This window comes from Perognathus longimembris, chromosome 13, assembly GCF_023159225.1.
Source record: "Perognathus longimembris pacificus isolate PPM17 chromosome 13, ASM2315922v1, whole genome shotgun sequence".
NCBI classification, from domain to species: Eukaryota; Metazoa; Chordata; class Mammalia; order Rodentia; family Heteromyidae; genus Perognathus; species Perognathus longimembris.
The window spans coordinates 338,783-361,686 of NC_063173.1; the positions used below are offsets into that span (position 1 = coordinate 338,783).

The window sequence follows — 22,904 nt, forward strand, 5'->3', positions numbered from 1 at the left end:
TTTACCCCCCTTCGTACAGTGGGCAAGGCAGGTAACCAGAGCCTTAGGTTCGGAACTGATTCTCCATTCCGGCACCTCACCCCGCCACCCCACCCCCATTTCTGCCCTCCTCATGGGGCTCAGGGGTGTCCCACAGGCTCCCTGGGGGGCCTGCCTCCCTGAGGATCCTTCCCAGGTAGGAGGGCCGCGGCCCCGACCCTGTTTACAAGGAAGAAGGCCAGCACGCACGCCACCGCGCCCTGCACCGCTCTTTATTGCTGCTGGGCCAGGCACCCGGTGCAGCCCAGCCGGGGGAGGGGACCCCAGGCTGCCTCCCGCCAGGCGGAGCCGAACCTCCGGGCCCGAGCCAGGCCCAGTCCAGGGCGCAGAGGCCTCGGGAAGGGCCCGGGCGCAGGCCTAGCCTGGCGAGTCGCCGGCCGCGGGCTCCTGGCAGAACTCGTCCATGATCTCGAGGAAGCGGCCGAACCTGGGGGGCCCCGTGCTCAGCGCTGGGCGGGTCTGGGGCGGGGACGACCCGAACACTGTCCTCAGGGAGCCGCGCACCAGCTGCCGGTAGCGCGCGCGGAACTCCCGGAGCAGCCGCTTGGCCTCCAGGTACTGCTTCTGCGTCACCAGCCGCTGCTCCGCGCGCCGGCGCAGCACCGCACCTGCGGGGCGGGGCGGAGGGGGCGGGGGGCTCGCCCGGTTCTCCCCCAGACACCCCGCCCCAGGACCCGGGCCGGGGGAGGGGAGGCCGGGCCGTACCTAGCGGCGCCTCCGTCACGGTGCGCGGGTCCCGCATGCGAATGAGGATGTCGTCCAGCAGCTGAGCGCGGGTCTTCTGCGGGGCTGGCGCCGGCACCCTCGCGGCCTGCAGGAGGAGGCAGGCGTTCGGGCAGCCAGGGAGCGGGGTGCCGGGGTCCGGAGGGCCCTGGGGACGCCCCCGCCCCCGGGCGGCTGGGCGCTCACCCGCCTCCTCCTGGGGACGTAGGGCTTCTGGAAGGCGTCGAGCCGGGGCTTGGAGGAGCGGCAGAGCAGCGGGTACTTGAGCATGCGCTGCAGGGCCTGGGCGTTCTTCCGGATGCCTAGGGAGAAGATGCCACGGGCGCCCGGCCTCGCCCCAGCAGCCCCAGCGAGAGGGCAGCGCAGCCTCCCGGGCCCCCCGAGAACCGGTCCTACTGGACGCCCAGCCCCCCATCTCAGCGAGTCGCACGGCGGGGCCGGCACCGAGGAGGGCCCAGCGGAGGGCTGCGCGCGTGCCCTCTGGGCCTCGGCTGAGCTGGGAACTGCCTGGCTTTTCCAGCCCGACCAGCTGAGCCAGCCCGGGGCCCCCAAAGCCAGGGGGGCCCGGAAACGGCTAAGGGCGCCAACAGGCGGGGCTTCGAGCCAGAACGCGGCAAGGAGACCTCTGCGGACACGGACCGAGGCCGCTAGGCACCCACCGTGACTCGGCCCTGACCTTGGCCGCGAAGGTGTCTGCGGCCCTCACCTACCCTTGGGCTCCACGAAGGTTGGATCGGGCTTGGCAGTCAGCAGCTCCTCATAGCCCACGTACTTGCTCGGGGAGGGGGCCGACGGGAGCTTCCGTCGAGTCCTCTTCACCTCTCTGGGTGCGGTGGGTGGTCTCTTTGGGTGCTTCTCCTTCCCCTTTAAATCGCCTTGGTGGGTGCCAGGGCCAGGCAGGTCATTCACCTGTGCAGAGAAGAAAACAGCTCATTCCCCGCCTACTTTCAAGTACCAGCTCTGCACCGGTCCCCACCCTGGACTCTGAAGGTGGAGATAGGGCCTGAGGAAGCAGATGGCAAGCCAGGTTAAGGACCAAACATCTCCAAGAAGGCTGTGGTTTGGGTTAACTGCAGGGGAAAGCCATGCCTGGAGGAGCCAGGAGAGCTGTCTACACGCCAGGCGGGGCCAAGGACTGCAAGCATGAGCACCGGGACTCAGCAGGTAAGGAACGGGATCTACCAAGGTACAGAGTTCAGACTCATCAAGGGGCATTTAGGACAACTAAAGATTGATGCGGCTGGAGAGCCAGGTAGAGATGGGCACCAATCAGAGCCCAGGCGAGTAAGGGCCTTTAAATGCCAAATTGAGGGTGTCTTTTGTGGTCTATATTTTATCTATCTTTATACTGGTGGCAAACTATGGAGGATTTTAGTCTATCTACATGTCTTGTTTTTCCTTTTGTGCCGATATTCAGGCCTGAACTCACACCTTCAAGCTTTCGACTGGCTTTTTCACTCAAGGCTAGGGCTCTACCACTTGAGGCACACCTCCACGTCTGGGTTTTTGCTGGTTAACTGGAGAAAGTGTCTTGCAGATTTGTATGTCTGGGCTGGTTTCAAACAGGACCACTCAGCTCTCAGCCTCCTGAGTAGCTACAATTCCAGACTGGGGCCACCAGCACCCAGCTCTGCATTGTCTAGAAAGATTCAAAGGCAACTCACAGAGGGACCCTTGCACTCTGAATTTATCTGCCCTGTGTGGACTAAAAGGGATGAGTGGAGAATTAGATCTAATGTATGCATGGTGTACACCTTGAAGAGATCTGGTCATGGGCATACTGAAGGGGGAGACTGGAGGCAGGAAGATCATGCTCAAGTGAACTTGGTCAAATCTTTGGCCTCTGTGCAGGTTTAAAGCATTTTGCATTTTGGAATATTTGCATGCATGTACACACACACACACACACACACGTACGTATACCTCAGAGATGAGACCCAATCCTGCACATAGAAACCATTTACATTTTATACACATGTACGCTTGGAAGGAAATCTTGCATAATATTTTAAATAATTTTATGCATGAAACGCAGTTTCATGGTGTGGAGTTTTCCACTGTGGTCATGGTGGGCTTGGAGAGATTTCAGATTTTGAAGCATTTTGGATTTCAGACTCTCAGATAAGGGACGTTCAACCTGCATTTCCCTTCCCGATATATCATCTGTCTGTAGCATCTTTTTTACTACCCATCGAGTGGTACTCTCTGCCAGAGAGCCCGTGCTGCCTGGGTCTCCAGCTTGCTAGCTCCTACTCCGCCTACAGAGCTCAGTGCATCCAGTGGGGGGGGGGGGGGCGGCGGAAGTGCCCTGCCCTCTTCCAGGTTTCTTAGGCTCAGTTTCCCAGTAGACTCTGGGTGCTGGAGGGCAGGTCCTGCCCCTGGGCATCCTTGGCTCCTGGAACCCTGGGGCAGCACGAGAGGTGAGGTGGCCTGAAGCAGGGAGGCAGAGACAGTGGCAACCCTGTAGAAACCTGATCAGCCAGACTCCAGATGCTGTCTGTGCCCAGGGATGTAATCTCTGTAATCCCGCCTCTCTGGAGCTCCTGAGTGGCCACACAAGCTCTGCCAAGGGAGCTGCCTTTGGGTCCCCAGACTTGCCCTCTGCTTGCTATGGGCTCTGCAGACAATGGGGAGATAGGTGAGTTCAGGCACCTGGGTCAGGAAGATGGACTCTGTGCTCTTGATGTCCTCATCCGACAGGTGCTCGGGACTGACTCGGCCGGCTGTGTCACTTGGGCAGGATGCAGTCTCTTCACTATGCAGAGTGGAGTCAGAGCAGATGGGGGGCAGGGGCACAAAGGTCCTGCGGGACAGGGAGAGGCCTTCCAGGTCCTCGGTGGGCATCTGTATGTCCTGAGAGGCACTCCTGGCGTAGGGCATATCCTCCTCCAGCTCTGCCTCTGGCTCTGTCACATCCCGCAAGGGAGACTCAGCTGTGACCATGTAGAGCTGGTGGGGTATCACAGGCTGCTTCGGCACCTTGGGGACCTGGCTTTTCACCTGTCGTGGGAGGAAGGCAGGGTTCGATCAGGAGTCACTCCTCCACGTCACCAACCTGAGGCTGCTGGGTATGGAACCAGGGAGGCAGGAAAGGAAGTCACACTTAACCGTCTATCTGTGTTTATCCTATGTATAACTTTTATGTACCCCGCAACATTACCAGGGAACTATTGTTGTTATTACTACTATTGACAGGATTTGAACTTGCTAGACAGGTGTTCTAACATCAAGCCGTACCTCCAGCCCTCTTTTGTACCAAGTATTTTGAGATAGGTTCTCACTTTTGGACTAGTGCCTGGACTGCCATCCTTCTATTTTACACTTCCCGTCAAATCTGAGGTGACAGGCATGTGCTATCACAGCCATCAAAATAGAGTACCATGAACTTTTTTGCCCAAGTTGGCCTTGAACTTCATTCTCCTGATCTCAGCCCACCAAAGTAGCTAGAATTACTAGTGTGAGCCACCCTGCTTGGCTCAATCACCCTCACTTTATAGTGAGGAAACTGGCTCTCAGAGAGGGTAGGAAGACCTGACCAATGTCCCATTTGCAAAGCCTGCCTTTTTTTTTTTTTTTGGTCAGTACTGGGGCTTGAACTCAGGGCCAGAGCACTGTCCCTGGCTTCTTTTTGCTCAAGGCTCGCACTCTGACACTTGAGCCACAGTGCCACTCCTGGCTTTTTTCTGTCTATGTGGTGCTGAGGAATCAAACCCAGGGCTTCACGTATGTGAGGCAAGCATTCTACCAATAAGCCATATTCCCAGCCCTGGCCTGGCCTTTTTGACTCCAGCTTGGACTCTAGGTCTCATTCCTAGGCTGTGTCGTCTTTGACAATACCGCTCTGCCCTCTGGGGCTGATCAAGGTTTACCACAGGGCCCTTGACCTTCCTCTGGGACTCTGAGGGCCATGTTTAAGGTGTACATATACCAGCATATAAAATATATGTGCACATAACATCTCAAATGCAAGTGCTCCCTTAGGGTTGGGGCAAAGGGAAAACTTCCTGTTGAATGGCTCAATTTCATTAATTAGCAGAAACATAGGTCTTCTCTCCTCCTTCACCTCCACTGCCAGGAGGCTGCCTGCACTGTCATCCTCCCAGTCTCAGAAGGACAACTCTCTCAAGATTTTCTGGCTTGCTGGCTTTGAACTGCAATCTTCCTGTTCTCTTAAGCATCTAGGATTACAGCGGTGAGCCACCAGCACCTGACCAGAGATAGAAACTCTTGTGTAAGTGACAGAGCCAAGTCTCTTCCTGGGTTTTCAACCTCAAGACTTGTTTTTCCTCTCAGATGGGCCTAATGTCTCTGTAAGATCAGGGGGTCCCTGACTCGGTGATGCCCAAGGTGCCTCCATTTGCTTGGGGCCTTTCTGGCTGTCAGGCCCTTTCCATTCCAATCTGCATTTAGAGTCAGGAAAGGACAGGCCATGCTGTCTGCACGGAGAGGGCAGGTGACAGGGAGCCACGCTGCTCAGGCTTGTGTGCGCACATCCACATAGGCCCGGGGGCCCTGGAACACGTACCTTCCGTGATTCCTTCCGAGGCATCAACATGTGATGCTTAGCTTTTACTAACTTCCTTCTAATTAAGTGGATCCCCAGCCGCTCCTGGAGGAAGCTCTTTAGCAGTGGTGGGACCCCTGGTGCCAGGAGGGGAAAATAAGATGTTAGCTCGCAGTGACTGGGGCTTCCTATGTGCCAAGCACTGTTCAAATTGCTTGACACATGCTAATATAGCTTAATTTTGTCATCAGCCCCAGGGAGAAGATGCCATATAGTTCTCATTCAATAGACAAGGAAATGGAGGCCCAGAGAGGTTAAAGAATTTGCTTGGGGTCGGGGAGAGGGTGGGGGTGATGGTGACAGTGGCAAGGAACTATGCAGACCCAGGCCCCTCACCTGCTCCAGCCGCTGCCTCCGAGACAGCAGCCTCCACCACCGGACAGTGCCTGGTATTCAGCCTGCTCTGGGAGGGAGGGACCCACCATTTGGGAAGTGGGAAATGAAGCCACAACAGATCTGCTCCACAAAGCAGCGGGGAGCTCAAAGAATGCCTGCCAGCTCTAGAAAATTCTGTTTTGGGGCCTGGGACTATGGCCTAATGGTAGAGTGCTTGCCTCACATTCATGAAGCCCTGGGTTCGATTCCTCAGCACCATATATATAGAAAAAGCCGGAAGTGGCTCAAATGGCAGAGTGCTAGCCTTGAGCAAAAAGAAGCCAGGGACAGTGCTCAGGCCCCGAGTTTAAGCCCCAGGACTGGCCAAAAAAAAAGAAAGAAAGAAAATTCAGTTTTCCGTTCCCGACTCTTTCTTGCTGTGTGACCCTTGAAGATCACAAGCCTCCCTGAGCTTCAGTTCCCATCAGAGTCCACAGGGGACAGCACCATGTGGCCCACTTGGATAAGCATGTATGGAGTGGGTCCTCTCCCTTCCTGGGGCCCCCTGGATCTCACCCACCCCGGCACAACGCGGAGCCCAGGCCTGGTCTCCAGGTGGTGGGAGTGGGGTGCCCACACTGCTCCTGCACGCTACGCTGCAGGGGAAGGTTGAGCATCATACCTCGTGTGTGGGACACCAGAGGGTTGTTATGAAAAACGAGCTCGCAGAGAGAGGGGAAGAGAGCCACGGGCAGGACAGCATCCTCCTTTGAGATCTGTAACAACGGCAGGGCAGGTATTAGGTCGGTGGCACTTGTCACCTCGGGCCCCCATTGCTGACTGGGGAAGAGATGCCACTGTGGGCAGGGCCTTCTCCCTGCAATGCCACCTGCTCATGCCGAGGATGCTTTGCCCCTATCTTTGACTCCACCTGCACCATTCCACATCTGACACCAGAGAGTCATCCTTCCTTCTCCACACTGGATACACAGCCCACATTAAGTATCGGAGAGACTGCTGGGACCATAGGAATGAGCACAGAGCACGTTTCTGGCAAAGAGGGTGAAGGTTGGCCAGGCACTGACTTTGACTTCAGAGTTAGTATCACTCATATCACCTTCCTCCGGGCAAACCTGGGCACCCCCCAGCAGCCTGTCCTCCACCTCTGAGGGCTTCTTCCTGAGGTCAGCACCAGTCATTGTGGGGGAGGACAGAAGAGGCAGGAGATCAGGAGCTCAACCATCAGGGGTCAAGCAGAGCCCGCTGGAAGGGGCACCTCATGGCTAGCTGGGGCCCAGGGACTGCTCTATGATCTATGAAGCTGGCTGCTAAGTGATACTGTTGACCAGGCCAGCCTTTGGTAGGTAAAAATTATATTCCTCCATGAGTCACTGGAACACATAGGGTCATGTTGCAGCTGGGTTGAGTACAGGACCCAAAGATGGTACCAGAGAAGGGCATGGTGCCTGGGATGGGGCTGGGGGGGAGAGGACCTGGGAAGACAGGGAAGAGATTGGTGGCTGAGACTGGAGGAGGGAGGAGGTAGTGAGTGCCGGAGGCGCTGCCACCCCAGTGCAGCCAGGCAGCTAGCTAGGTGGGGTCATGTGGCTTGCTTCCGCCAGTACAATGTGGAATGTAAGTGATAAAGGTCCCTTCCAACACAGTGCCCACCTGCTCATGCGGAAGGCGTTCTGCCAACCAGGAGTGTCCACAGCGGACTTTACAAAAGCAAGAAGTAAGTTTTTCTTGTGCTAAATGACTAAGATGCCCAAGCTGGCTGCAGCAACATTACCCTAGCATTACTCTAGTGTGGCAGGAGAGTTGCATGCCTGTGAGAGAAAGGGTAGGGTGACTAAGCACAGAGAGGAAGCGTGGAAGCGGGAGAAGCATGGAGGAGCCACACCAATGCCAAGGAGTATAGCTCAGGGGGGAGACAGCAGAGACTTTAGAAACAGGAGGACCTAAATTTGGTAAGATTTGGTGACAGACTTGACATGTACAGAGGAGGAGAGGGCCCTTAAAGGAGTATCTAGGATGGCCACCAGATTCCAGCTTGAGTAACTGGGTGAATGATGGAGGACAATGGAAGGACATCATCTCATTCTGGAGGCCCCTTTGAGACCTCCAAGTAGGCAGTAGGACACTAGTCTGGAATATAGAAGAGAGGCTGATAAGAGCCACTGTTCATGGGACAATGGATATTTGAAGTTGTCCCTGAGGAGGTAGGAGAAAAGGAAGGGGGTGTGTGCCTAATGCTAGATCTTCCAGAGCACAGGTTGGCAAGTAAGGACAGAAAACTTTACTGACCCAGACATGGTATTTGGGGGAAGGAAAAAAATATCACTACTCTACTCCCGGAGTAGGGGCAGGACACTCACTTGTATCTGGTACAGCGGATGTCATTTGAGAAAACTAATCCTAGAGAATCAAAACCCACCAGGGCTGCCAAAAATGGGCTAGAACCTGCTCTAGTCCCCATCCTAGGCTGTAAGCACCAAGGATGCAACTATAGCAGCCTGCTGCAGGCCAGGGAGGGAAGTGGAGTTAGACCCTAAGCTGCAAGGATAGGAGAGGAAAACACAGTGCGAGCCTAGCAAGGGCCAGCTCCCTACTAGGGGGCTACTGAAAGGGATGTACTTTCAATGCAAGTACAGACAGGCTGCCAGCCTGGGGCAGAGATCAGCGCAAACAGTGTGAGAAAAGCTGTGCAGCTATATTAAAGTTAGACAACAACAACAATGAAAGACATTAATGCAAGGATTATTGTTAACAGGCAAAGGAGGACAATGTAATAAAAAAGGGTATGCAGCTCATTGATACAACAATTCTAAATATATATGCACTGGTTTCATATTACCTAGCACAAAAACTGAAAGAACTGCTGGATGCCAGTGGCTCATGTCTGTAATCCTAGTTACTTAGAAGGCTGAGATCTGAGGATCACGGTTCAAAGCCAGCCTGGGCAGAGAAGTGCATGCAACTCTTACCTTCAATTAACTACAAAAATCCAGAAGTGGGATTGTGGCTCAAGGGGTACAGCCCTAGCTTTGAGCACAAAAACTCAGGGACAGTGCTCAGGCCCAGAGCCTAGGACCAGCAAAAAATACAAAAAAAAAAACAAACAAAAAAAAAAACAAAAGAACCTGAAAGAACTAAAGGGAGAAACAAAACAAAATCACAGAAGTAGAAATTTCAACACAACATTCCCAGCAACTGACAGAGAAGAGTACACACAGTGACACTGCCAATCTCCTTAATAGACAATACTATCCCGCTTCCTACTAGAATAAACCCAGCGCACATGGAATATCCACCAAGACAGGCCATTTCAGAGGCTATCAAACAGGTTTAAACAAATATCAAAAGAAATAATAGGTGATGTTATCTGGCTAGAAGTAGTTAGAAATGAACATATCCAAGAAGAGCCTCATAGATCTGGAAACTAAACAACCCATGGATCAGAAACAAAAATGATAGGAAAAATTAAAAACACCTTAATGGGAGGAAAATAAAAATACAGAGGCTAGAACTACAGCTTAATAGAAGAACATGTGCTTGGCATACCCAAGGCTCTGGGGTTTGCTCCCTAGCACCCAAATAAATGAGAGTTTACAGAAGACCAAAGAGGATAGGAATATTTGATAAATACTAGGGAAACATGAAATCTGTCCATGGACATTATATCTGCTTTTTCTTTCCTCTTTACTTGTCTAGATTCATTGGTTCAGATCTTAACCTAAACACTACTGTTCCTCAAGAACTTTCTCCGATTTCAAATGCGAGGTTAGACTGTCCACATAGTACTTACATCCCAGCACAATCACGTCTACATTGTGGTTGTCCAGTATTTGTCTTCCCTATAGCTGACAAGCTTCTCAAGGAAAGGGGCCAAGTCTTTCTTTTCCTAGCTGTGTGCTCAATGCCTAGCACTAAACCAGGCATACAGTAAGTACCAAATAAATAATCTGTAATTGAATGATGGACTCCTGCCTTGGCCTGCACTCCTTCCATTTGCCCTTCTCAGAATTCCTGGGCACATGAACCTATAGTACAGGGAACCAGAAGGCTGGGCTCAAGCCAGAAAAGCTCACATCTCACCACCCATCTGTGCCCCTGAGGAAACAGGTAGAGAAGCAAAGTCACCTTGTTGTAGGCCAGGCTAAGGTACCTCAGCTCTGGGAAGGGTGGGGCCAACGTCTGGTTCCTGACCTTCAGTGACTTCACAGGAAGTATCTCGAATATGGGAGGGAACGAACATACCTTGGTTGTCTTAGAAGGAAAAAAAAAAGTCAAAAGTCAAAGTGTCCTAATGATAAAGAAATCGAGCTGGTGATTGCCTTCCTGTGGCATGTCCTGTCATGAGCTTTGTACCTGGGAGAAGGGACACATATAGGGCCCAGAATTCTGATTCCAAGTTCTCTGAGGTCACACAGTCAGCTGATTTCTAGCACCCAAAGTGCTAGATTCCAAGTTCTCTGAGCCAGGGGTCAGTGGCACTGAGGCAGACATCAGAGGTGCTCTGGCTCACTGCCCCCCCCCCCCCGTTCCCACAGCAGCTTGTCCCTTCTACAGAGCTGGATGAGGATGAAACCACAGCTAAGTCTTGGGGCCTGAATGTGGTAAGGTCCATATGGGTCACTTGCAGGGTCATGGTCTCTGTTCAACCCAGACTGCCTCAGGGTCAACATGTTTGATCAGGCAGAAAATGGAAATAGCATTGACCACATCTAACATAATTTCATTCACTGTTTCCTTGAGAGCCATGTGAGTGGAGAATATTACAAGGGTAGAAGTTGGGTTGATGGTTAGGATAAACTAATGCTCTGATTTCCATGTGTTCATTTGGTGAACATCTATGGGATGTCTACTTTGGACAAAGCATTTTGTGTCCTCCTAGGCCAACCTGTAAAGCCCCATCCATGGGACAGGTCGGTCATGGGGGAGAGTGAAACAAAAGCTAATATGACTGCCCTCTCCAGGGGACCCCAACACAAGCTGAGACAGCATATCATGGCAGTCTGATGTGACCACCCCCTCTCCATGCAACCCCCTGAAACAGGGACCCTGAAGGCTGACTTGGCTAGATACACAGGCTCTTCACTTGGCCTGCAGCTGTCCTGTTTGCTACCTTAGACTCTGGGTCAGATCACTGTTCAACTCTCACCCAGACATGTTAATCATGTAAATAATGTCCATCTAAAATCTAGTACTATAAGGTTGATTAGCACTACATTTATCTAATCTTTCCTTCTTCCCTTCAAGGCTGAAGAGCCAAGGTAAGAGAAAGGTATTTTCAAGATTCCAAGAAGTGAGTCTTAATAGGCAGACATCCCATGTGAGGAATCGAAGCTGTACACGTGGAAGCCAACGTTTCGTGTCAGGACTGAAATGCCTCCTCACGCAGGGATAACTGAAAGTCAGCAGGCACTCAGGACCAGAGCAGAGGTGACGGTCAACCAACCGACTGTTGGAGTATGCACACTTCTTCCCATCCCCACCCCTCCACCAAGCTAGTGCTCCCAAGACAAGGGTTAAGACCGTGTCCCTCTGTCTTTCGGTTTTTGCTTTTCTAGTGTAGCTACCCTCAATACTACATTTCTTTCCTACTTTACCACCACTTGTCTCTGGTTAGACTCTCAAAGTGATAGGTGGCAAGTCTAGTAGTAAGGTCTCTGGCCCAGGACTCTGGGACTTATTCCTACTTTGATTAGGTGAGCTGAAGGGAGCAAGTATGGACCACAGAACAGGAGAAACCAGAGATCCAGGCTGAGTGTACTCAACTTAGGGCATGACGCCCTGCTGAGGAGCACAGAGGACCCTGTCTTAGACCATTATCTGACCTTTAGCGTCCCTTGAAAGTCTCAGTCATCCAACTCTTTCTCTACATTTTCAGATGCTAGACAATTGGGATTTGAACATAGAACTAGGAATTATGTTGACACCTACAGTACACAGTCCTGGCCATGTATATGTCTTTTTGCAGGGTTACCCTGCTGCCCCTCCCATTCAGGGATGGGGTAGAAGAGTCTATATTTCTACTCCCTTGAAATTTGACTGGTTGCTGTATAGTACAGAATTTGTCTGCTCTTAGTCCCAGGTTGCTGACACCCAGCTTCTAACTACGACCTTTCCAAGTCTTGGAATTTCCAATTTCCTGAGGGATAGGAATGTCTGCTGCTCAGGATTCTTGACTATACCTGAGATTTTGCTAGTGAGATGAGGATGGGGGCCAGGCAGTCATGAGACACCTGGAAGATGGCTACAGGGTTGGACCTTTGAACCAATGTGACCTCTGGGAGGGAAAGGGGTAGAGATGGAGTTCAAACATGGAGCCAAGGATTCTCCAAGAAAGGCTCTGGAGGTGACCCTCCTAGCTGAGAAGCACATCAACATGCTGGGCGAGTACGCAATGCCCCTGACTCCGTGAGGGAGGGGCAGAAGTGCTGCTGGGTCCCTTCCAGATCTCACCTTCCGGGGCTTTACAGGTAGCTGGTCCTTATCTAGATGATAACAAGACCAGACAGACAGACAGAGAGGCCCATCTACGACAACTGTCCTTTTTAGCCAACCTCCAAGCTACCCTACTAGAGGTAGGGTAACTGTAGTTGCAGGATGTGCTGCAGTGAAGCCAGCAGAACTTCCTTGTTAGCTCCAATAATTGTGACAAGAAAGAATTGCTATTGTCTGAAGTTGGCAACTGAGTTGGTTCCTCAGCAACTGTTAAGTGGTACCATTCCTCCATTCCTCATACAGATGTATCGGTGAGGATGCAGACTGATCACAAGTACAGTTGTACTTCTTATTATCAATGAATTTGCTGACGTTTAGTTTAGGTGCATTAATCACGGTGAGCTTGGTGACGGAGATCTTATCCTAAGGCAAAAGCTGTGCTGACAAGAATCAAGGGTCTAGGCCTTTGACATCAAGGGTTAGATTCTAGGTAGAGATGTATCTAGCAAGAACGTTCCCAGCTTTGTGGGAGTGGGGAGAGCCCCTGGGCTTCAGCCCTTCAGTCAGGTTTATTACTAACAGTTCTGAGAGCAGTGAGAGCCAGACTGCAGGTGGAGGAGGGTAGGCGGGCCCCCATCAGTTCTCCCCTGCCTCTCTAGTGCCTGGGTGCCCATAACTGTCTGCTCAATGAATGCACTCACTTGACATGCTCTATGGAAATGTCTTTTCTGGTCCTTGTCATTCACTTGTTTCTATTCAAATTAATGTTCTTGGGCTAGGGAATGTTGCTCAGAGGTAGAGCATTTGCCTAGCATGTGGAAGCCCAGGACTGCAAATGAATGAATGAAAATGGGCTGATGTTTCAACTCAAGTCTACAAATGGAAAACAGGCTGTTCCTACCTCTGAGGTGGAGAATCCAGGGTAAGATGAAAAGACGACCTCTGAAACAAAGAGAAACAGACTGAAGGTTGGTGGATGCTTGAACTGACCCCCAGGGAGGCCACGGTATGGGTCTGCCCCCCACTATGTACAGCAAGGCTTCCCAGACTGGTTCCAATGATAACTGGCAAAGGAGCAGCAGCAACCGCCACCAGGCAACAAGGCCCTTTGCCACAGGAAAAAGTCCAAATTCTTGAGTGGGGGCCCCTGAGGCCCCACATGGCCAGGCCTCTGCTGACTCCCCCAATCTCATTTCATATGCTTGACCCTCTCCCTGACACTACTTCAGTGCACAGACTTCCTTGTGGACTCCGCAACATGCAAAGCTTCAGGAGGGAGTTTGTACAGAATAGAAAGTGAAGCAGCTAGCTCTCTTAGAAGAAAGAAATGTGCATCAGGTTATTCTGTCAGATGATTGAAAATACTCTGTCCTATTAGTGGAAGGAGAATGTGTTGTCACAGAATTCAGCAGCACAGTTCTAAGGAGAAAGCTGTAGAATGAGCTCATTCTTGGGACTATACGACAGACTATCCACTGAACAGCTGAGCTCACCCCAAGGAAAGGACTTGATCCTGTTACCCTGGGAAAAGGGTGTCCAAGTTAGTGATAGTGTAGTGAGACTGATCAAGTGAAAATAAACAGCAAGAGAGGGTGGAACAACACCTCCATAGGTAATTCTAGATGTGGATCCACAGGAATTTGGGAAAGAGCTGAGCTACAAAGTCAAGAGTTTATCAGGGGATGGGCCATGCTTCAACTGTGGGTGCTTAGCAGTGAGCCCCTGCTTAAGAAAATGGTTCTCTCTCTTTCTCTCTCCTTTCTCTTCCTCCCTCCTTTCTCTTCCCTCCCCTTCCCTTTCCTTCTCCTCCCTCCCTCCCTCCCTCCCTCCTTCCTTCCTCTTGGGTACTTTTGTTGTTGTTGTTTTGCCAGTCCTGGGGCTTGAACTCAGGGCCTGAGCACTCTCCCTGGTTTCTTTTTGCTCAAGGCTAGCACTCCACCACTTGAGCCACAGCACCACTTCTGGCTTTTTCTGTGTATGTGGTGCTGAGGAATTGAACCCAGGGCATCATACATGCAAGGCAAGCACTTTACAGGTAAGCCACATTCCCAGCTCCTTTTTAGTATTTTTTAAAATAAATACTACTAGAAAGCATTTCTTTAAAAGAATCCAAACTCATGAACTGCAAAGTGGAATTCAATAGATTTGGTGTTATGGGCTGAGTGTTATTTTCTAACACCTCAAATTTATATGAAGTCCTAACCTCAGGACCTCAGAAATGTGACTAGAATAGACAGTAATAAGGAAAGATCTTCAAAACAGTGCTGAATGAAGGATGTTACATAACAGAATGGGCTCAATAGTATATAACCACTATGTAAATTAAGACAAATTACAGTCAAAATAATCTATATCCTACAAAGATATATACATGGATCAAAAAATACAAAAGCATATATTTACATGCAAATGAGAAATGAGAATATCAAAATAGAAGAAAAATAAAGGAGGGCAAGAAGAACCTTGTGTGGTGCAATTCCTATACTACACTACTGTGAACTCCATTCTGCTTTAAGTTACACGTGCACATGAAGCAGATCAAAGGAGGAGGTAGATTTTTTTTAAGATACAAACTGATGTGTTATACCAGTAAACAATATATAAAACATATCAGAAACAACAGATACATATAAACTTTGCAGTCATACCAGATGTAACCCCTCGCATGGGTGTATAAAAGGAGAGCAGACAGAAGACAGTGATGTGGCATGCATGTCTGACCCATCACAGGGTTACTGGCTGTGAGCTATGTCCAGGAAAATTGTTGAAGTGAAGGACTCTGCCTCTATTCCCTGGCTCCAACTCAAGCAGTTTCTCTGTCTGTGATATACAACCCACTTCCAACCGATACTGAAACCAGCCAGCTGCCCAGACCTATACTTGACAACTCTGTGGCCTGAACAGTTCTAAGTCTGTTCTAAGCCACATTTTCTCTTTAATTACCACCAGTAAGTTGTAGAAGGGGGTCTCATTGTGGCATATCTGTACAGGCACTGTAATGAGACTCACTCCTCCACCACTCTCCTGTACCCATTCTCCCCTGAGGAGCAAAATCTAATACATCAACAGTTGTAGAGAGAAAGAAATGAATCCAGTAGTACAGTCTCTCGGTCTAATGACTGGTTGATGCATAATGTAAAAAAAAATAAAAATCAGTCCATATTATTAGGATTTATATCTATAATATTATTATAGTAAGCTATTTGGGGTAAGATTGAGAAAATAAATGCCTATTCAGTTTTCTTTTAGGGCTCAAGGAGTAGAATGCTTGCCTAGCAAGTGCAAGGCCTCAAGTTCAAAACTCAAATGGTTTCCTTCTTACCAAAGGGAAGATTTGCATTTGATTCAGCTATTGACAGGCAAGGTTTTAAAATGTGGATAGGCTTTTAGAAATCACCACTAGAAATAGGGGCTTTAGAAATGTAGAAGTGATCTGGTTGCCAGTGTCTCAGGCCTATAACCCTAGCTATTTAGGAGATCTGAGATCTGAGGATTGTGTCTGAAGCTGGGCAGGAAAGTCCATGAGACTCTTACTTCAAATTAACCAGCCAAAGCTGGAAGTGGAGGTGTTGCTCAAGAAGTAGAGCTCGTGGGCTGGGGATATAGCCTAGTGGCAAGAGTGCCTGCCTTGGTATACCCGAGGCCCTAGGTTCGATTCCCCAGCACCACATATACAGAAAACGGCCAGAAGCGGCGCTGTGGCTCAAGAGGCAGAGTGCTAGCCTTGAGCGGGAAGAAGCCAGGGACAGTGCTCAGGCCCTGAGTCCAAGGCCCAGGACTGGCCAAAAAAAAAAAAAAAAAAAAAAAAAAAGAAGTAGAGCTCCAACCATGAGTGAAAACTGAAATGAGAGTTTAAGGCCTTATGGCCAAACCCCAGAACCAGAGCATACGTATGCATATGCACACATACATGTGTGCACAGACACACAAATTGCAAACCTAATAACAGAGAATGGAACCAATTATTTAATAGTAAGATGCCAGAAATGCAAGGAGATAGTGACAAACCCCCAAGAGCAGTGAGAGACTCAATATAACTATTTCCAAAATTAACTAGACAAAAATTTTATGGGGAAAACCTGAATACCTAATTTTGACTGTTTTTTCAATGTTTTTTTTATCTCAAACCCACCCTTTCCCATCTCTTTTTCTCTAGCCTGCTTTGGAGTGTGGGAGCTGAGGCTCTGCGGACTATTTCTACAGCTGGTTTCCCGTTAGATTCTGACAACTACTGAGAGAAGACTGGGAAAGAAGAGGGCGGGGGTCACTTAATTTCACCACTTAATCTTCCCATGGTTTCCTGCCTACTTGTGATTTCTATGACTGCCAATGGAATCATGCTTCTTTATCCTAGCAACACATGAATCCAGTTGGTAAATTTCCCACTTCTAGAAGCCAGTCTGACGCTGACCTGCTGGCCAACGTCCCCTCTCACAAAGTCTGAGTCTCTGGCTACCCCAGCTGTCTGAGCTCACAGGTCCCAGCAGTTAAGCAGCCCCTCTCCCTCTGACGTCTAAGTTTTAGGGCTACTCTAGTCCAAAGGGATTCTCTTATGTAGCTTCTAAATTTTCCAGATTCCAACCACTTCCTATAAAAGAAAACTTGAGCCAGGCACCCATCTACTGCCTATAACCTGAGCTACTCAGGAGGTCGAGATCAGAGAATCAAAATTTAAAGCCAGCCAAGGCTGACAAATCTGCAACACTCTTTCTCCAATTAACAGCAAAAAGCCAAAAGTAGAAGTGTAGATCAAGTGGTAGAGAGCCAGCCATGAGTGAAAATGCCAAGTGAGAGCTTGAGGCCCTGAGTTCAAGCCCAGTACTGGCAAGCAAGAGAGAAGAGATTGAGAGGGACAGAAGGATGGGGAGGGGAAAGAGAGGGGGGAGGGAGGAGGAGAGAAGCGAGGGAAGAAACGTTGAAATGGCGGTAATTCTGCTGGGGGTACCATTAAGACACTGGAAATGTTCTGCATTATAACCTGAGTTGTTGCTAAGAGGGCTCAAAATCCTGGTTCTGTTCAGGATTTCTGTATTTTAATCACTGTAAGTTATTTTCCTCAATGTAGAACAAATTTAAACAACAAAAATAGGAAGCAGTGGTACAATAATAGATATCTAGATCAGTGGAATAGTATAGTCCAGAAATACACTCCTGTATTAAAGGGATTTGGGTCTATGACTCAGTGTTTGATTCAGAGCACTGTCTTAGAACTGTGGTGGCCATCCACCCCAGTACCCCAAAAAGACAAAAGCAAACAGGCTAGTGGTGGAGAGAAGAGGATGGAAAGGCCTGTGTCTCTTGAGGCCACTGGTGTGCCACAGAGCTAAACCATCTCTGGAAAGCCTTGCTTCTGAGTTCCTCAGTGAGATTTTTCAAACTGGTTCACTTTTATGTTGGATTTCAAAAGAATTTTAAGTGTGAAAACCCGTGAGGAAGTCAGTGTAACAGTAGTTGGCTAGTGGCTGGAACCAGGAGGATGGCTCACCTGTGCGGTCAACGTCCTTTTTCATGGGCAGGACAGTATAATCTGGTTGCTCATCCTGGGCCTCTGACTTCCACGACTTGGACTGCAGCACAGATTGGGACTCTTTCCTGGGACTTGCCCTGCCTCCAACCCATTCCCCAGACCCATCACGGAGCTGAACCTGCTGTAGGTACGGGATCCGGGAAATCTTGTTTTGGTCCAGGCTTAACTTCTTCAGTCTTCAATTAAGGAAAGTGAATACAGAATCACAGCAGTAATGATACCTCAGCAATATTACCAAGCAACTTGGGAAACAACCTGAAAGCAGGCTTGGACACATACTCCTTCCTCTGTGTGACCTTGAGCTAGTGGCTTGACCTCAATGTGCCTATCTCTGACTGGGCATGTTTATTCACCTTTCCAGGTAAGTTGCCTGACACACAATATTCAGTAAACGTTAGCTGAATACAGAAGAAACTTTCCAGGGGTCTAAAACTTAACTCTTTAAAGGCCAGTGTTTTCTTTACTTCAACCAAAGAGGCAGGGCTCAGCAGATAAACTTCTTTCTCATTTTATTTTTTCTGGTAGGGGTGTCTGTCTCCTCTCTCACATCAGCATGATGTCTTGGGTAATATCTCCACTTCCTGGCTAGTCACATGACCAGAAATAGCCTTACTCGTGCCCTGATTTTATGATGAACTAAAGCTCAGAGGGGGAGAAATGACTTACCCAAGGCCACACAGCAGAAGTAAGTGATGGAGCCAGACTTAACACCAGGCCTTGTGGCTTGCTGAGGAGCCTTGGGGTGTGAACAGGGCTGGGAGTTGGGGAGGGCCCTGCTGAGGAAGATGTGTGGCTTTACCTCCTGAGCCCGGCCAGGCTGGCAAAGCAGTTGGGGTTGGAGAGTTTGTTGTCATCCAGCATCAGTGTCTCCAGTGCTGGGAACCTCAGGATGTACCTCTTGCTTGTCAGCGATGTTATGGAGGCCTCCCTGTGAGAGCAGAGATCTTGGGTACCAAGCAAGGGCAGGGAAAAAGCTCCAGCATCCTTAAGAGGACATGGAAGACAGGGAATCAACTAGGAGGACAAACCAGCTCAGGAACTTCTCGTGCCCCAGGGAAGTCCCTCTAGAGGTGTACAAATGAAGTAAATGCCTCCCCACCCACCACCTCCCCAGACACCAGTGGTACATACAGGCTTCTCTATGGAGAATGTTTACACACACCATTGAGTTAGGCTGGGCAGGGTGGGCACTGGTGGTGCCCAGGACCAGACCAGAGTGAAAGAGATATAACCAAGCTAGGGGAGCATTCTGCAGGCAGAACATGCACAGTTATGGAGAGGAGCACTTGCTCTTGGCCACAACCACAGCTTTGCTAAGAAGGTCTCTCACAGAATTCATGGACACCCCTGAGAGTGGGACTGAATAAACGGAGGTTCTGAATTCCACAAAGGGGCAGGAAGTGGCGGGTCCCAGTACTACGGCTCAAGTGACCTTGCACTCCCAGGTGGATAGGGTCTGGGTAACTAACTACACACAGACAGAGGACTCGGATCACTTCTTCTTCTCCCTATTTTGTTCTACTCACATACTAAATGTCTGGAAGTAAAGACACAAACATGCATTCACCTCTATAAGCCCCACACACAGACACAAGAGGAAAGGAACATTTACCAGATCCTACTGCATTCTTAGCAATGTTAGTGTTTTATTTCTTTACTATTATTATTTTGTGGCTTGTGGGTTTTAACTCAGGGCTTTGAGCTTGCTTGGCAAGTGCTTTACCACTTGAGCAGCATCCAGCCCGTTATAGTTACTTTTCCAGCTAGGGTCTCCTATTTTTGCCAAGGCCAGCCTTGGACTATGCCTCCAGTATGGCTGGGATTACAGGGTGTGCACCCCCATACCAGCTTTATTTGTGGAAATGGGGTCTTACTTTGTGTCTGGGCTAGTCTCTCACTATGCTTCGTCTAAACTCTGTCTACCTAGTAGCAGATTTGCACCACCATGTCCAGTTGTGTTAGGTATTTTGTTGTTGGTGGTGGTGGTGGTGGTTGTGGGGCTTAAACTTGGGGCCTGAGTTCAAGCTGTCCCTGAGCTTTTTCATTCAAGGCTAGAACTCTACCACTTTGAGCCAGGGCTCTACTTCTAGTTTTCTATAGTGATTAATTGGAGATTACTCTCACAGATTTTCCTGCCTGGGCTGTCTTTGAACTGCGATCCTCAGATCTCAGCCTTCTGAGTAGCTAGGATTATAGGTGTGAGTCACTAGCACCAAGATTTGTGTTAGGTATTTTATAAGTGTTATTCATAGGGAAGATAAGTATTACTTACCTCAGAAAGTAATTACTTTCAGACCAGGAAACTCAAGCTCTGAGCAACTTGCTGAAAGTCCCATAGCTAGAAAGAGGCAGAGCTCAACTAGAGTTTAGTTCTGTCTGACACCCAAACCCATGCCCTTTGCACTCTGCTGACCAACTTTCCCATTCAAATCTTCAAGTGACATGTGGGTTAAAGGGTGGGGAGGGAGAAGAGACAGCTCTTTCCTGGGCTAGGGACAGCTTGACAAAGGTAGACAGTAGTGGAGCATACACCTTAGGTCAAAAATATTTCAAAGGTATACTTAGAGAGGGCATACTGCCATTCATTCATTCACACTTTTTAATCTCTTACATAGCCAAGTATGAGAGCACAAAGACAAAGACTGTTGCTCTCCCCTAAAGATGCTTGCAATCTCCTGAAAGAGACCAGCACAGTGCACACAGTGGGACAAATGCAGAAACAGAAGCAGCTGAGGGCTCAGGGAAGGCAATGCTTAGCCAGCACTCTACCATGCTCTTAACTACTGCGAAAGAGAGAAGAACAGGGAGAAAGATCATCTCTCTGTGGCTGGGTCTGTGACAGAATTAGAAGCTCTGGGCAGCCATGTTTCCTACCAAAGACACTTATGCAGCCCAGCTGTGCAGACACGTGCTGAGTCACAGAGAGGAACAGATGGGAAGCTGAGAGACAGGTGTTCTGAGTGATCTACCATGCCTAGTACCTACATTATTCAACATGGGCACTAAAGCACGGCTCTGGGGCATGGCTGAGCGATTCCTCGGTGTTAGGATAATAAATTCTCTCTCTTTTGCTTATTGTAAACCTGACTTCTACTGATGATGACCATGATAGTTCTGATTAAAGAAGGGACTGGACAGGCATCATTTTAGGAAGGGCACTGGCAGCAGTGTGGGGAATAGGCCTGAAGTCCAAAGATCAAGGACATTGGATAGGGGCAGAGCATGGGGCTTTTGTATTTCAAGGTCACAGTTCAAGGTCACAGGCACTCTTTTCCCTTTCCTAGAAGGACCAACTTTTACGCACTGAACTTTTCATCTCTACTTGAGATCAGGAACAGAACGGTATATAACAGCTCTGTTGACTTATAATTAGTTGGCCAATCTGTATTTTATTCCATGACATGTGAGGCATCTGAAATAAGCTTTCCAAGAAAAAAAATATATCCTCCTAAGTGCCATCATGGAAAAGCTGGTTCTATCTTATCTGTGACAAGTTATACTGCCTGGTCTTTCTAAGTTCTACCCTAATAATAATAGCATGAGGTATTTTCATTTTCATTTTGGGAGTACAGCTTCCCTCAGAAGAACAGCAGGCAGCTGATGAGCGTGCTGCAGAGCCTGCCCACCCCTCTTGCTGCCTGAGCGCTGCAGTGGCACAGCTCTCCAAGGGTAGACAAGCTGGGATTTTGGCTGTTCAGAATGATGCTAGTTTTATTATCATTTTTCCTGGCCAAATGAAATTAATACCATCTAAAAGCCTTCCAATTTAGTTTAAAATGAATTTTAGAAGCTCAGTGTATGGCCAGTAATTGGATCCATCATGGGAATTCATAAATCATATATGATAAGAGGCCTGAGAATGGGGTCCAGGAGCCCTGAGCTCTGGCTCTGGCTCTGGCGGGGCGGCTGCCTTGCTTGCTGTGTGACTACTGGCTGGTGTTGAGCATCTCAGGGCCCAGATTATCTGTCTATGTAGTATATGTGTTGTGTGCAAGTGCACATACATATTATAATGGGGAATATATTATAGATGCAATGTATGATGGGGATTTCTTTTGGCTTCCATTGTAAGAATTTGAATTAGGACAAAAATATTGGCCAAAGACTGAACTAAATGCTGTGGCAAAGCAAACATGATGAGTCTCAGCATTTGTACATTGGCACAAATGTGAGACAGACTTCTGTGATAAGATTCAGAAGACCCATTCTAGGAAATCCACACCTAAGATGAGGGAGGGCTGACCACGTGCATGAAAGAAGACTTAGGATGTGACTGTCAAACAGCAGGAGCTCTTTTACATGTCATATTTAGGAGTAAAATGACTAGAGTCTCAATCCCCTCCTTTCTGTGCTGGTCAAGTCTGAGGGAGCTGACATGGGTGGTCCAAGGCAGAAAGAGAACAGGATTAAAGGAAGCCCACATAGCAGATTTCAGCTCAAATCGAGTGGTTAAGCAGTAAAAAGATAGGGTGGGTCAAACAGGATTCTCCCAACTCACCTAGACAGAAGAATGTGGAACCCCCAAATGGAGACAGAACCAGTTCAGAAGAGATTATATGTGTCATGAAATGAAAAAGTAAGAAGGAAAGAAGGTGAAATAAGGACAGCAGGTCACAAAAAGCCTTGTGAGCAATGTCAACACCATTTGTGTGTGTGTGTATGTGTGTGTGTGTGTGTGTCTTGAACTCATAGCCCTGTGCTTGTTACATATACACAGGCTTTCTACCATGCTCCCAGCCCTTTTTTGTTTTAGACTTAGCCTTGGAATTTTTCCATTTTGGCCTCCTGCATAGCTAGGATTACAGACTTATATCACGATGCCCAGCTCTTCTTTAGGACCCTAGGAAGCAGTTGGAGGTCTCGAAGGGGCAGTGATAGAGCTGCATGTGTGCATGCTAGAAAAGGGTCACTTTGGCTGATGGTAAGAAAGATGGGTCCAGAGGCAAGAACCTGGGGGCTGAGGCTAAACAGAAGGCTAAGGGAAATTAGCAGGCTGGAGAAATATTTAGGAAGTGTGGTTCACAGCACCTGGCAGGATGAGAGAGGGCAGAGATCAGGTGGGCCTCAACTTTCCAGCTCAGATGACTACACAGGAGAGGGAGAGACAGACAGACAGACAGATAGAGACAGAGAGGGAGAAAGGAAGAGGAGAGAGAGAAAGGAGAGAGAGGGAGAGAAAAAAGGAGAGGAGAGAGGGAGGGAGAAGGAAGAGGGAGAGGAGGGTGAGAGAGGAGAGGAAAGAGGGAAAGAGGGAGGGCAAGAGAGAGGAGAAGAGAGAGGGAGAGA

At 49.1% G+C, this 22,904-nt stretch overlaps 1 protein-coding gene across 4 annotated transcripts in view; it reads right to left on the reverse strand.

Annotated features, from left to right (window-relative positions):
- Positions 1-368: 368 nt before the first annotated feature.
- Positions 369-22,904, reverse strand: part of Xrra1 (X-ray radiation resistance associated 1) — a 52,012-nt gene continuing 29,476 nt past the window's right edge. For 2 of the 4 annotated variants that reach the window (XM_048361541.1, XM_048361539.1), the window contains 11 exons: positions 18,418-18,546; positions 17,577-17,794; positions 12,993-13,033; positions 9,785-9,910; positions 6,324-6,417; positions 5,288-5,403; positions 3,415-3,762; positions 1,473-1,671; positions 949-1,064; positions 745-850; positions 369-647 (listed from right to left, as the gene is read on the reverse strand). In XM_048361541.1, coding sequence (XP_048217498.1) covers positions 397-647; positions 745-850; positions 949-1,064; positions 1,473-1,671; positions 3,415-3,762; positions 5,288-5,403; positions 6,324-6,417; positions 9,785-9,910; positions 12,993-13,033; positions 17,577-17,794; positions 18,418-18,546 — 1,744 coding nt within the window. In that variant the 3' untranslated portion in view covers positions 369-396. The other 2 variants (XM_048361542.1, XM_048361543.1) reach the window with 2 other exon arrangements.